We start from the raw sequence: 12,845 nt of genomic DNA, 5'->3' as shown, positions 1-12,845 counted from the left end.
GAGTGCTGGGGTTTAAAATTCGAGAAAGGTTTTCGGTTTCGGTGTCGATTTATATACCGAAACGCCCATCGCCGAACGCTTAACAAAGGCCTCTCATTTCCATTTTATGTACATTTTTCAGTTTTTCGTTTTGCGTGGTCGTTCGTACAAAGCAGGATGAGGTCCCCGCACCCCGCACCCCGCACCCCGCATCCCGTACCCCGAGTCCCGAGTCCCGCTCGAAAAACCCAGAGGACTACGACGTTGGCAGAGCAACCCTCCCTTTCACACAACACACAGATACATGTACCAACATCGAATCGCACTTGGGCTTTTCAACTAATTGTATCGCCTTTGTTGTACATAGGAGTTTTTCCCTATGTACTTGTGGGCATATGAAAACCTATATGTTGGTAGACCCCCATCACCAGAGCGGCTTCATTCGTTGCCAGCTAACCGCCTGGCCCAGCGAAAAGATACAGATACGCCGGTACAGATACGGGGATACGGATACACATAGAGCGGCTCAGATATAGTGACAGCCCAGAGGCGAAATTTTGTCATTCCGCTCCGTCTGTAGAAACTGATAGTCCCGTCCCCGTTGTTATTGTTGTCGCTTTGGCTTGGGCCCTGGAATTCCGAGCATTTTCACAGTTATTCCGAGGGTTGGCGGCACAAAACAGCCAAGGCAAAGGAAACTGCGCTTCAATGGGATGTGGTCTCCGATAGCATCTGAATCAGAGTTGCCTTTTAATATCTCTCTACGGCCAAATGGATGCGAGGTTTCACGTGGTGCCGCTGGATGCCCGGATTACGAGGATGTGTGTGCCGCCTTTTGCAATAGCGAAATTAAATTACAAGAATTTATATTGGCCGAGGGGTACGCGCTGAGGGTGGTTCTGGTGGTTCTGGGTCTTCGAGTATCCCATACTCATACCCATCTATGGCTTTAAAATTATGATTCTGTCGTTGCGACGCCTGAATCTGACAGTGAGTGAAAAAGCTGGTGCGTAGCTTGGGGGTGCTGGATATTGCAATAAGAACGAGTTGAATGACAAGGGGTTAAAACCCATAGTCAGGTACTATTATTAAATGAGATTAATCTATATAATCTGCACAAAAAGATTTAACATAACAACCGATTTTACTTTGAAGGTACACAGATATTACCCTTTAATATTTGATAATAATTTGTAACCGATGTAATAATTTATTTATTTGTTTTAAAAATCAAAGTAAAGTTGTGAGGAATAAATTATCTATTTAAACTTAAATCAGTTTTGTAGGCTTAAAACAAATTAAGGACATAAAATAAGCAGTTAATAATAAGTTTTTAATTGTATCAACTTTTGTATACACCTATCATGTGAATTAATAGTTATTAAAATGATTTTTTCGCTGTCCACGCTTTTAAAATGATATGGTTAAAATAAAAATAGGAATAACTTCAAATAATATTAGATCTTCTTCTTTTACATGGCTGGAACAAGTGATGTTATTTTTTAAAGTTAACCTTTTTTTATATATATAATATATTTTGTCCATTAATTAGAATTATTTGCGGGCTGACTAAGGGCCAGTTTATAAGTTAAATGTATTAAAATGTATTCAGTTAAAACTGTTTGTAAAACCTTGACTTCACCTGGTTAGTTTAGCTTTTGTTGGAGCCAGTTCGAATTCGAGTTGTTAAAGCGACGGCATTTTCAAGCCCCAAGTAAGCGGCCCACATAAACCAGTTTGTAGCCACGTTTAGTCTTTATAAATGTTTCTTAATGAAAATGAATTACAAACTATAATAAGACTTCCAGAAACAGTCACTAGATATAAATAGATCTTTATACGTTTCTGGGGTAATTTAAATTAATACATTTGTAGCAAGTAAGACCGCCTCATTTAAAATACTTGCCACACGCAGTTGGCCACATCCACAGGCCGAGTTACTTGCCACAGAAGTCCAATTGAGTTCGAGGCCGGGGAGCGGCTTGATTCCCACTCAGCCAACCAGAAAACAGTGCTGCCGACGAGCAAATGAAACGACCAATGGCAGTCGAGCAGCGGGCGCGAGCGCGAGGGAGAGGGAAAGTACGCGCAAGAGCGAGATAAGGTTAGTGAATGGGGTCTCGAAAAAAAATAGAAGATACTCGACATTTGGGGTGTATCTCTACATTAACTCGACATCCCATGTAAAAACCAACAGAAAGCTCTGGCAAAGCTTCGCAAAGTGAAGCATAACTCGGGGTGTTACGGATTTCAGATATAGCCAATTCTGGACAAGATCGCCAGAAAGCAGATACATTTTCACCATAATAAGACTAACAATATATTAATTCAATTCTTAAAGTTAAGGCCAAACCACACTTTTAAATAAGTTCCCATAGAGTATGAATGAAAGGAACTTCAATGAACAAATTTGATCATCCACATTTTTTGTCTAATTTTGTAGTGGTATGATAAATAATGTTTATTTATGTCAGCCATGTCAATTAAAGTAGTATTCTGACGTTAAGTAAGCAAGAATGTATTCCTGTCGACGATTAAAGCGGATTTATAATGAAACGACTCGTAAATAAATCTTAAAATAGCAATAGTCATAAATAGTCTTGCTCTTACCTTCGTAAAATCATATAGTTAAAAAAAAAATGAGCAATGAATGAGGCCAACAATGTAGTGTCATAACCCCATAAAGCTTGAACCACCCAAAAATAAAAACAATAAATGCAGTTTTGGTTCGTTTATTCCTTTTTTTAGTTTTTCGCTTAAGCTATTTAAGCAATGCTAAAATGCTTATACGCAGCCATCAGATGGTAAACATTTAATTAAAAATTTATTTATTAAATTAAAAAGTTAATTGAAATAATCCTACTATAAAAACAATTAAAATAGCATGTTACTTTCCCCAAGGCAATCTTGATAATAAAGTAGAAGTCGACTCATTAATTATAACATTTGCTTTGGTGTTATATAACAAATACTGTAATTAGAATTAAGTTTTTGTAATAAGTTTTGTTAACCTTTAAGCGCTAAGAAAAAATTCCAGGAATTAGTCAGCATATATTTTCTTGAGTATTTGTAAATAAACTAGGAATAAAAAGTCATTGTATTGCCAAGCTAAATAAAAGGGCACCCATTGAAAGAAGTAAGACAGAGAGTGGTTTAGTGGGAAGGCATTTTTAATGAAACAAGATGAATTATAAATTAGCGGGGTTGGCAGACGAAGACGACGGGGGAGCTGTTTAGCCCTTGACCAGGACCTCGTAGTGGTCTAGACGCACCTCCTCGCCGCCGAAGGGAATGTAGAGGCAGTGATGCGACTGGTGGATCTTTCCGGGCGTCAGACTGCCGTGGTGGTGGGCACGACCGATGAAGAGGGGCTCTCCATCCGAAGTTCTGCCGCAGAGCACCGCGTTTCCGGGCACATTGCCATGGCTGTCGTGCACCCATCCGTATCCGTATCCGGCCAGCAGCTCGAAGTCGTGCTTGACCACCTCACCGCCTCCGTAGGGCACATAAGCGCAGCCCTTGCTGGGAATCACCTGTCGATTAAAGGGGAGAATTCAAATAAAAATGTCTTAAAGTGAGCCTTCTCGAAAAAGGAAAACAAAAATAAAAATTTCCTTTTTTTATAAAAAAAAAAAACTTTTTAACTTAAAGTCTCCTCACCTTAGCTGGCAGCAAATCGCCTTCGTGGTAGGCCCGGCCCACATAGATCTGATCGCCATCGCAGTCGTGTCCGCCAACCACTGTTCCGGGCACAATGCCGCGTCCGTGAGAGGCGACCCAAGTCTCTGGCTGAACTAGAACTTCATAGGCCTCCAGACGGTGCTGCAAAATTAGTGATTTTATTAATAATAATTATTAACCAAAAGCAATTTTTTAGCAAGAAAAATAATGAAAGGCTCAGAAATGGCTATTTACTGAGTCACAAATATATAATCATTGAAAAAAATTTTAAATTTGAATTTAAATTTATTCAAACAATTAATCGATTATCTTAATCTTATCATGCTTAGAAAAAGAAAAAGAATTGAAAATAAATAATATTTAAATTTTGAGAGTACAATCAAATTATAAGTCAGTGAATTTCTTGTTGTGCGGACTATTTAATAAGTCAATTGTTTGCTAAAAAAAAAAACAAAGTCAATTATTATGTAAGGTAAACTAAAGGCTTTAATTCTAAAGATTAATTTTGAAAGGATTATCAAACTACAAGTCAGTGAATTTCTTGTTTGGAAAAGAAAAAAGTAAATGTAATGTTCAAATAGAAATTTATAAGGTTATAAAAATTAATAAAGTAAAGTGAAGGCTATAATTATACTGTTGGTAACAAAACTAATTATGTGAGATAAACTTAGGGTTAGACCTACCTCCTGTCCTCCATAGGGGATGTAAAGGCACTGGTGGGAGGGATGAACCTTGCCGGGCGTGAGGCTGCCCTGAAAGTAGCCACGTCCCACATACAGGGGCTCACCCTCGCCGGTCTGGCCGACACGGATGGCATGGGGCGGGACGGATCCGCCACTGGACGGGATCCAGGAATAGTGGTCGCCGACGAGGACCTCGAAGTCATGCTTGCTAATCTCCTGGCCGCCATAGGGCACATAGGCCTGCTGCTTGCCGGGCACCACCTTTGCGGGCAGCATCTCCCCGTTGTGGAAGGCACGGCCCACGTAGATGGGATCCTGGTCGGAGTCATGACCACCCAGGATGGCACCCGGGGGCAGGGGTTCGTAGACATTGGTGCTAATCCAGGTGTAGTCTGCAAACGAGTGGAATATTTGGAGCAAGGTCAGAGGCGATAAGTTTTAACTGGTTGGGCCCAACTGTACTCATATATAATCAGACCCACTCTGTCTATTTCGTTATCTGACCAGGTGTGAAATCGGCAGATCTAAGGAAAGCTTCCAAAGCTCCAGGGGATTTCGGCTGTCAGGTGAGCGGACTATCGATTACACTTGGCCACTTGTCACAACTTTTTATGGCACTATGTCTTTCGCAGGAATTATCTTAGTCACCAAATTATTTTACACCACTTTTCTCACCTCCCATGTTGCTGTTGTGTTGATTTAGGTCTGGATCGTAGTTATATATACTCGCTGGCTCCGTTCAGTTCGGGCTGACTTTAACGACTGTTCTACAGCAGCAAAACGTCTGCCCTTTAAAAGCTAATGTGCCGCCTTATCAGTCGGCAATGTTAACCGAATTTGATAAGATACCTTAGTCACAGTGGCTTGGACTATACAAACTATGTATAATATACATTTATGAATGTTCAACAAAAGGGATCCTTATATTTTACTGGTGGTTTCTTCATTGCGACCAACTGACAGCTGTGTCAGATTGTCTGTTGTTTGATTTACCCTGGTCAAAACAATTTAAATTTCATGCTGAACAGGAAGGGAAACGACAATTACTCAATCGATCTTATATATGTATGTGTGCTCTTGTGTACACATTGCCGGTTCGGTTTTATCTTTAAGCAGTTGCCCGCGAATCTTATCGCCGGCACTCAAAAATAAACTTGATCAATAAGTTCATAAAAAAAGTATATGCACACGTATGTTTGCTGGTTATGGATCTACTTTAAGTTAAGAAATTTACTTCTAGAACATAATAAACAAGTACTGTACATATTTCGATTATGAGTTACAAAAGTAAGAAATTGACCTCAGCTGACTTGTGACTGCATTGTTCAGCTGTTTTAAGGAAAAGAGACTCTTTTTCGTTTGTAAATGAGTCAATTTCAAAAGAACTTTATTGATATTACAATCTTAAGCGCCACTATGAATCAGACATATTTATAAATTGCAATTGAAATCTTAAACAAAAGCAAGTCCCATTCATTACACTCAACAAGCTGAATCAGTTGTATCAACATAATAAAAGGTTCTTGACCTCACAAGCCAAACCAATCTTTATGGGACATGTTGATATCCATTTTTTTTTGTTTAAAGCAAATTAACATTTGTGTTTCTACAGATAATAATTTATACTTTATTTGTATGTATATTATGATCCTCTCTAAATGGATTATTTTTATTTTATTTTCTACTGTAAATGGTAATAATAAACTATCCTTTAAAATGTGAATGGTCATTTTTCAGGTGTCTTTCCTAGAATATTCCGTAGTGATTTTTTTTGGGTTAGCCTTATCGGCATTTCACCGGGGGGATTTTTTACCATCAGAGCTTCTAGCAGGCGTCACAATGTTTATGGGTTCTTTCTGTTGGCGTTCCACCTGTCAAGTGCCAAAAACAATATCACCTGTAACAATGTGAGCATGTATTTCACTTTCCATACCCCAAAAAGTACCTCTTTTTTCGGGACAATGACTCATTTTCGATCGCTAAAGGGAACGCTTTTCTGGAACTGGAGCTTTCTAGACTGGAAGTAAAAAGCCGATATATCAAAGGCACCAATATCAATTGGCAGTTGTTTTGCCATACCCATACAAGCTGATAGATAAAAGCTTGCCTATCAGAGTCGGTGACAAATCGGTCTGGTTCGGTTTTTAAACGCCAGTCTGTTGTTGGCCAACGGTTCAGTGAAATAGCAAACCTCAGTCTGATCAGACGTTGTGAGGACCTTCTAAAGGGATATAAACGAGAATATATAAAATTGAGATATCACAATTTATTACGAGGAATAACCCCTTATCATCAAATTATACACAATGGGTAAGCTGAAATTTGCAACAAACAATATTGTGAATTTTAATATTCACCTTCAAAAATAGTGTTAATCTGAGTTTGAATCTTATCAACCAATATGTGCTCGTTATTCATTGGGAGATATTAAAAAGTGTTAAATATTTCATTGCCTTTACGTAGTTACCAAAACTTTTTTTTGAACTTTGGATTTTTATTATTTCATAACTACAAAAAGTTGATAAGAACATTATTCAGTTATTTACGAAATACGATATTGGTGCGTCGCAGATAAAACCCAGTGAACGGGTGAAAAAGTATCCAATTGCTGACCAATTGCGGAGACATTGTTATTTTTTCTCTGTGTACCATCACCACCAAAAAAAACGCCTGCAAAGAGCATTGAGTGACTTCTACGGTTCTCCGCATTTCTTTGCACTCTTCCAGGCGCCGTGCAGCCGGGAGCAGTTGTGACCATTGGTAGGACGAGTGCAGTGAGCCCAGGGTGAAACCCCTACGCCTCTGTGAACCCCCATATCCCAATTGATACCCGACCCAGACCATCCAACCCCAAAAATCGAACAGCAAGCCAAATATCTACACAGAGAAAAAGCTGAAGAGTATGAATCACTTTAATTTATCTGTTAATTTAATCTCAGTCATACTATACTTTTATCTAAAATAGTACAAATTTACTTTGATGATATCAGGGAAAATTATTAGCTTTCCCCATATATCATAATAAAGTTGCAATAGTTGCAAAGACATTTATAAAAATGTGCCTTTAAAGAGTATACTCTTTACATTTAACTTCAATGATCTGAGATAACCTTTAAAAAGTGAGTAACAGAAGTGTCGGAATCACGGTCAGCTTTTTCTCTGTGTGTACAGACAGGTTATCTTATCGCGTGGTGTCGAGCCTATCGCCTTAACGCCTCTCTCCTTGCAGAAAACACCTGGGTGCACTCGTCTCCCCACGCCCCCCTGCCCCCTTACGCGGTGATCGGTGGCCACGACTCGGACCGCACGCCCATCTACGTGGGTCGATCCTTTCACGAGGGCGAGAACCTCCCGGCCAAGGTCATTCCCAGCAAGGGCTGCGCTTATGTCGCTTACGGCGGTTCGGAGCACCAGAAGAGCCACTACGAGGTGCTGGTGGGACAGGGATTCGCCTGGGTGCCCAGTGCCAGTGGCGGAGTGCCGCCGAATGCGGTTAGGAGTGGAATGACACGTACGGGGGAACCACTCTACGTGGGACGTGGTCATCATGCCGGCAGCTTGACCGTGGGCAAGGTTCATCCATCGCACGGCTGCCTGTACATTCCGTTCGGTGGCCAGGAGGTCAGGATCAACCAGTACGAGGTGCTGATCAAGCAGCAGTACGACAATTGGGTGGCCGCCTCGCCCAGTTACACGCCGCCGGGTGCAGTGATCGCCGGCCACGACTCCGACCGTACGCCCATCTACGCCGGCAGGGCGATGCACGAGGGCGAGATGCTGCCCGCCAAGGTGGTGCCCAGCAAGGGCACCGCCTACGTCTGTTTCGGCGGCTACGAGTTCCAGAAGCCCAGCTACGAAGTGCTCACCGGCTGCGGATATGTCTGGGCCCATGCCGGACACCATATTCCCCACAATGCCGTCTCCACCGGACGTGCTCGCAACGGAGAGCCCCTGTACTATGGACGCGGTCACTACCAGGGTAGCCTGACCCCGGGCCTGATCTCGGCCAGCCAGCGATGCCTCTACATCCCATACGGCGGTCGGGAGATCCGCATCAACTCGTACGAGGTCCTCTGCAGACAATAACTGCCGGAGACCCATTAATACCATATGCATTTAGCCCAGATCAAACTGTTATCGCAAATCAAACACAATAAACCGACTGCTAAACACCCAAGAAATGTGTATATTTTTATTGCTTAAGCTATACGTTTTAGTTTGCCATTGTGTCGTTATATAACATTTATAAGTGTTATATTATAACACTAAATCGGTTGTCCAAGTACATAGACAATTTATGAGCTAAGATAAGATGTTTTTGCAACCAGATTCATTTCCTTCTTATATTTATTTAAAGTTAGGTAACTTTAATGAAGGTACAAAGCTAACTTTATAGGCTAAAAACATCGTTTTTTTTATCATTCTATCAATCTGTTTTTATTAAGCTAAACAATTTTAAAGATTTACTGCTTAGTATATGTGTTTGCAAAATCTTTTTAGTTAGAACAAATTTAAATGTTATTTTTTATTTTGGTGTACAATTACTTACCATTTACAACATTTTGACTATGATTTCTTTTCACGAAAGAGTTTATTGAATGCATTTGTGCAAGATATCAAAATAACATGAAGTCTGATCTTTACAAAGATTTAAAAGTAATATTTAAAAGTATATTACTTATAAAGTAACTTGAATACAATAATTTTTGTCATGGATGATTTTTTCGAATATGTGTAAGCAATTTAACAAAAATAGCTATCAGAGTAATTTAAAGTCTTTTTTAATATTATCTGTACAAAAACTATATAAGTCAAACAAGATTAAATGGATAGTCTTATTTTGGGTTAAAATTACTTTCTTTTAGTAATATATTTAAAACTTTTTGGCTATGATTTCGGTCATGAGAGAGTAATACCATCTTTAATACCATCTTTATTTCACTTGGTTAGTTATGAAATGTTATATAACCTTTACAATATTTGCATGCCTTACTAATCATTCCCTATTTTGCCTTTCAGCCTACAAGTGGGTACAATCCTCGGCCTACTCGTCCCTTCCCGAGGAGGCGGTGGTGGGCGGCAACGATGAGGACGGCGCCATGATCTATGTGGGCAGGGCGGAGCACGACGGCGACATGCTGGTGTGCAAGGTGGTGCCCAGCAAGCAGCTGGGATTCGTTTCGCAGCGAGGAGAAGCCCTGCCCAAGGACATCTTCGAGGTGCTGTGCGGTCAGAATCTGGTGTGGATCAAGTGCTACGACCATGTGATACCCGAGAACGCGGTCCTCTGCGGACGCACTTCGCTGGATCAGCCGGTGTACATTGGTCGTGGCCATTACGAGGGTCACCTGATCATCGGCAAGATCTCCTCCGTGCATCGGGCCCTGTTCATCGCTTATCGTGGAGCCGAACGTCGCCTGGATTCCTATGAGATTTTGGTGGAGGAGCGAAGAGTGTTGGCGGGTTGGCAGTTGCCCCCACCACCTCCGCTTGAAGAGCCGGAAAAGTGTCCACTCACCCCATCGCCTCCACCTCCACCTCCAGCTCCAGCGATGGCTGCTCCACTGTCAGCCAAACCGTATCCTTATCCAGATCTGGCTGCCATGCCATTTCCCATCGCTGACAGACCTCCGGCTTATACACCCACGCCGGATCCACTGCCTCCGATTGGAGGTGTGATGGTAATGCCACGCCCCCCACCGCCACCGCCTGTGGGAGGTGTAATGGTGATGCCACCACCACCAACAACGTTCACCCCCGCCGAGGTTTCCGTGTCGCCAGCACCATCGTTCGTTGCCGCCGAGGTATCCGCCGTATCCGTTCCCGCCGGACCATCCTATACGCCCGCCTCCACCTACAATCCCTACGAAGCCGTCTGCTCATCCTACACTCCGGCCGAATGTGCTGGTCCGTCGGCCTACGATGCCTACGGCTATGGCAACAACTACGATGTGTGGGTATCCGCCGAGCCGGGATTCTACTACTCACCCGATGCCGTGATTGGCGGTCACGACAGCAATATGGCCCAATTGCTGGTGTGCAGAGCCTACTACCGGGGTGTCCATGTGCCGGGAAAGGCGATTCCCAGCCAGGGATGTGCCTATATTGCCCACGGTGGGCGGGAGATTGTCGAGCCAGTCGTATCAGATGTTGGTGGGCAAGGGAAAGTACCATTGGGTGCCCTCCTACGGCGGAAATGTGCCACCCGGAGCTGTTGTGGCCGGAAGAACTCCGTCCGGAGAACCACTTTACGTGGGAAGGGGTCACTACCTGGGCAGCTTGACACCCGGCGTGATTGAGCCCTATAACCGATGCCTACAGATTCCATTTGGCGGCCAAGAGATCCGGCTAAGCACCTATGAAGTTCTTGTTAGAAGTGACATTTTCCATGGACAGCAGGCCATTCGACTTGTTTACTAAAGCGAACCTATTTAACAGCATTAAATCCGCGAAATTTGAAAGAAGCTAGCTGTAAAAAACTATGAAAACAAAAGTTTACTCTTTTGTTTCAACAATTTTAATTAAACATGAAGCATCATTTTACATATCAATTTAAGATGCTATTAATATTTTAAAACAAGCGCAGCTACCTCCATAAAAACCAAAGGGACTAACCTAGCAGGAACATGATCATAATTGTATACACTTATTTAGTAAATAAACATATTTATTATCTATGAATCATTGAGTTATTTATGCACTTATTATTTTTATTCACTTTTAAAGTTGATGCCGATATTGATGTTATTACTTAACGCCCTATATCATGTCTTGTGTTAAGATTTTATTATTTGTTTTGGTTTGGGCTTATGATTATCTTATCTTCACTATAGTATCATTTTGCAAGGTTGTTTAAGATTCGCAATACTTATAATGTATGTAATGTATAAAGCAATGTAACAAAAATCCATTAAAAAAATTAAATAAATTGTATGTTAAAGATTGACAACCCTATTCTTGAGTTGCTTATTGATTGGGCAGTAAAAGACGAATGTGTTATATTTAGTATATTAAAAGAAATGGTTTTTCTTAATGTACATATTCAGTATATTTTTAAAAATGGTTTTTCTTAATGTACAAAATGTAGTTGAAGTTTTAAACAGTCATTACTCATTAAAAACCTAATAACATTATTTTTCTGTAGCAAAAAACAAACATTATGTGCGAAACCATAAAGGCCTGATTTCTTCCGCTTTAACCGAGAAATTACAATTAGTAGATGTTGAGAAACTGATTTCTGGGCACAAGAGCTTAAGGTCAAAATAAAATTGTATCACGTAGAATATAAAAGTTGGTTTTATGTGCGGAATTAAAAGCGCTGTATTTCCACCAAAGAACTACATATGTTCGAAACTTCCTTGAACCCAAATGCGGTTTATCATTAGACAAAACCGGCATTTCCCACAACTACCCGTTATTGGTCAACACAAGATTTCTTTAAAACGATTCGGGTTTTTTCGACGTCAACACAATATGAAAGAGACGGGCGAGAAAGAAAGAGCAGGTAAGAGTAAATATGAGCGACTGCGTCATGACTTGTTATCTTTAAAGTACACTGGCAAAAAAATGCACTCTTATAATTTCAATTAAATTCAGCTGTTTGTTAATCTTTAAAGATTTTCTTAAATGTTACTACAAAATAATGGTATCAGATGGCGGAATCTTAAAAAAAATTGTTATGAGCTAACAGAAAAAAAAAAGTTTTTAATATTAACTGCATTTTCAGTTATTAAAGAATCTCTAAAGTTAAATAAATGTTTCAAAATTTAGGGTCTAAAGATTCGTTTTGAACAAACCTAACCAAGTTCTAATGTAAAATGATGTTTTTGCATGACTTATAATAGTATTAAATTGTTAACTATTCTTGTCCCAATACTTTTCAAAACCTACAAATTTACCTTGTACTTTTTTGACAACTTTTCGAGGGCAAAGTTAAAGAAAAATAAGTAGCCTTTAGTGTATGATAACATTTTTCCCCTTCTAATTAACCTTATCCAATCCATGAACGTATTTAAAACAAATTTCAAATAGTGAGTAAAAATATTTTTATATTTATAGCTTAAGAATTAAATAACAACATTAGTTATTTAGGATTTTCACTTTATAAAAAGCTTAATCAGTTCGAAAGCCTATAAAAGAAATAACAAGCATGATGCCAGACAAAAATGCATTGCTGATATGAAGTATTGGGGCCGCATTAAATATTAATGGTTTGAAAAGAAACAAAGCCAAAAGCGAGATATAGAAATACTGATTAACCAAATGTTAAGCATGCAAATAAAGAAAAACTTTCGCTTTTAATTGATATATGACTGTGTCCTCATCGTTTCCCACGTCTATAAATATGCACGAATTTTTAGAAATACAATTTGGCTTGTTTGAGATAAGATGGCCGAATTGAACTAGGTCCGTAACCAAAAGAACTTTTTTATGGTGCCGATTTCAAGGGGCTCCACTATTATTTCACCAGCTAGTGACAAACGTTGAAATTAATAGACTTTG

The 12,845-nt window shown here is 40.3% G+C and overlaps 3 protein-coding genes across 4 annotated transcripts; 2 read left to right on the top strand and 1 right to left on the bottom strand.

Annotated features, from left to right (window-relative positions):
* Positions 1-3,131: 3,131 nt before the first annotated feature.
* On the bottom strand, positions 3,132-5,176 carry LOC128255215 (uncharacterized). The gene is made up of 4 exons (XM_052984790.1): positions 5,019-5,176; positions 4,344-4,735; positions 3,640-3,801; positions 3,132-3,512 (listed from the first exon to the last, which is right to left on the bottom strand). The coding sequence occupies exons 1-4, from the start codon at positions 5,023-5,025 to the stop codon at positions 3,213-3,215; spliced, it is 861 nt and encodes a 286-aa protein (XP_052840750.1). The 5' UTR covers positions 5,026-5,176; the 3' UTR covers positions 3,132-3,212.
* Positions 5,177-6,512: 1,336 nt separating this feature from the next.
* On the top strand, positions 6,513-8,524 carry LOC128255213 (uncharacterized). Of its 2 annotated transcripts, XM_052984787.1 has the most exons (3): positions 6,513-6,653; positions 7,071-7,103; positions 7,573-8,524. In XM_052984787.1, exons 1-3 carry the CDS (start codon positions 6,650-6,652, stop codon positions 8,427-8,429), a joined length of 894 nt encoding a protein of 297 aa, XP_052840747.1. In that variant the 5' UTR covers positions 6,513-6,649; the 3' UTR covers positions 8,430-8,524. The 2 variants fall into 2 exon arrangements, with proteins under 2 accessions (XP_052840747.1, XP_052840748.1); XM_052984788.1 differs by lacking the exon at positions 7,071-7,103.
* LOC128255210 (lipoma-preferred partner) lies at positions 6,516-11,039 on the top strand. The gene is given in 3 exon segments (XM_052984783.1): positions 6,516-6,653; positions 9,363-10,480; positions 10,482-11,039. Coding segments are annotated over 3 exon segments (1,404 nt in total). The 5' UTR covers positions 6,516-6,649; the 3' UTR covers positions 10,764-11,039.
* The last annotated feature ends 1,806 nt before the right edge of the window (positions 11,040-12,845 follow it).

Source organism: Drosophila gunungcola (genome assembly GCF_025200985.1).
Source record: "Drosophila gunungcola strain Sukarami chromosome 2R unlocalized genomic scaffold, Dgunungcola_SK_2 000006F, whole genome shotgun sequence".
NCBI classification, from domain to species: domain Eukaryota; kingdom Metazoa; phylum Arthropoda; class Insecta; order Diptera; family Drosophilidae; genus Drosophila; species Drosophila gunungcola.
This window is presented reverse-complemented; position numbering and strand designations above follow the sequence as displayed.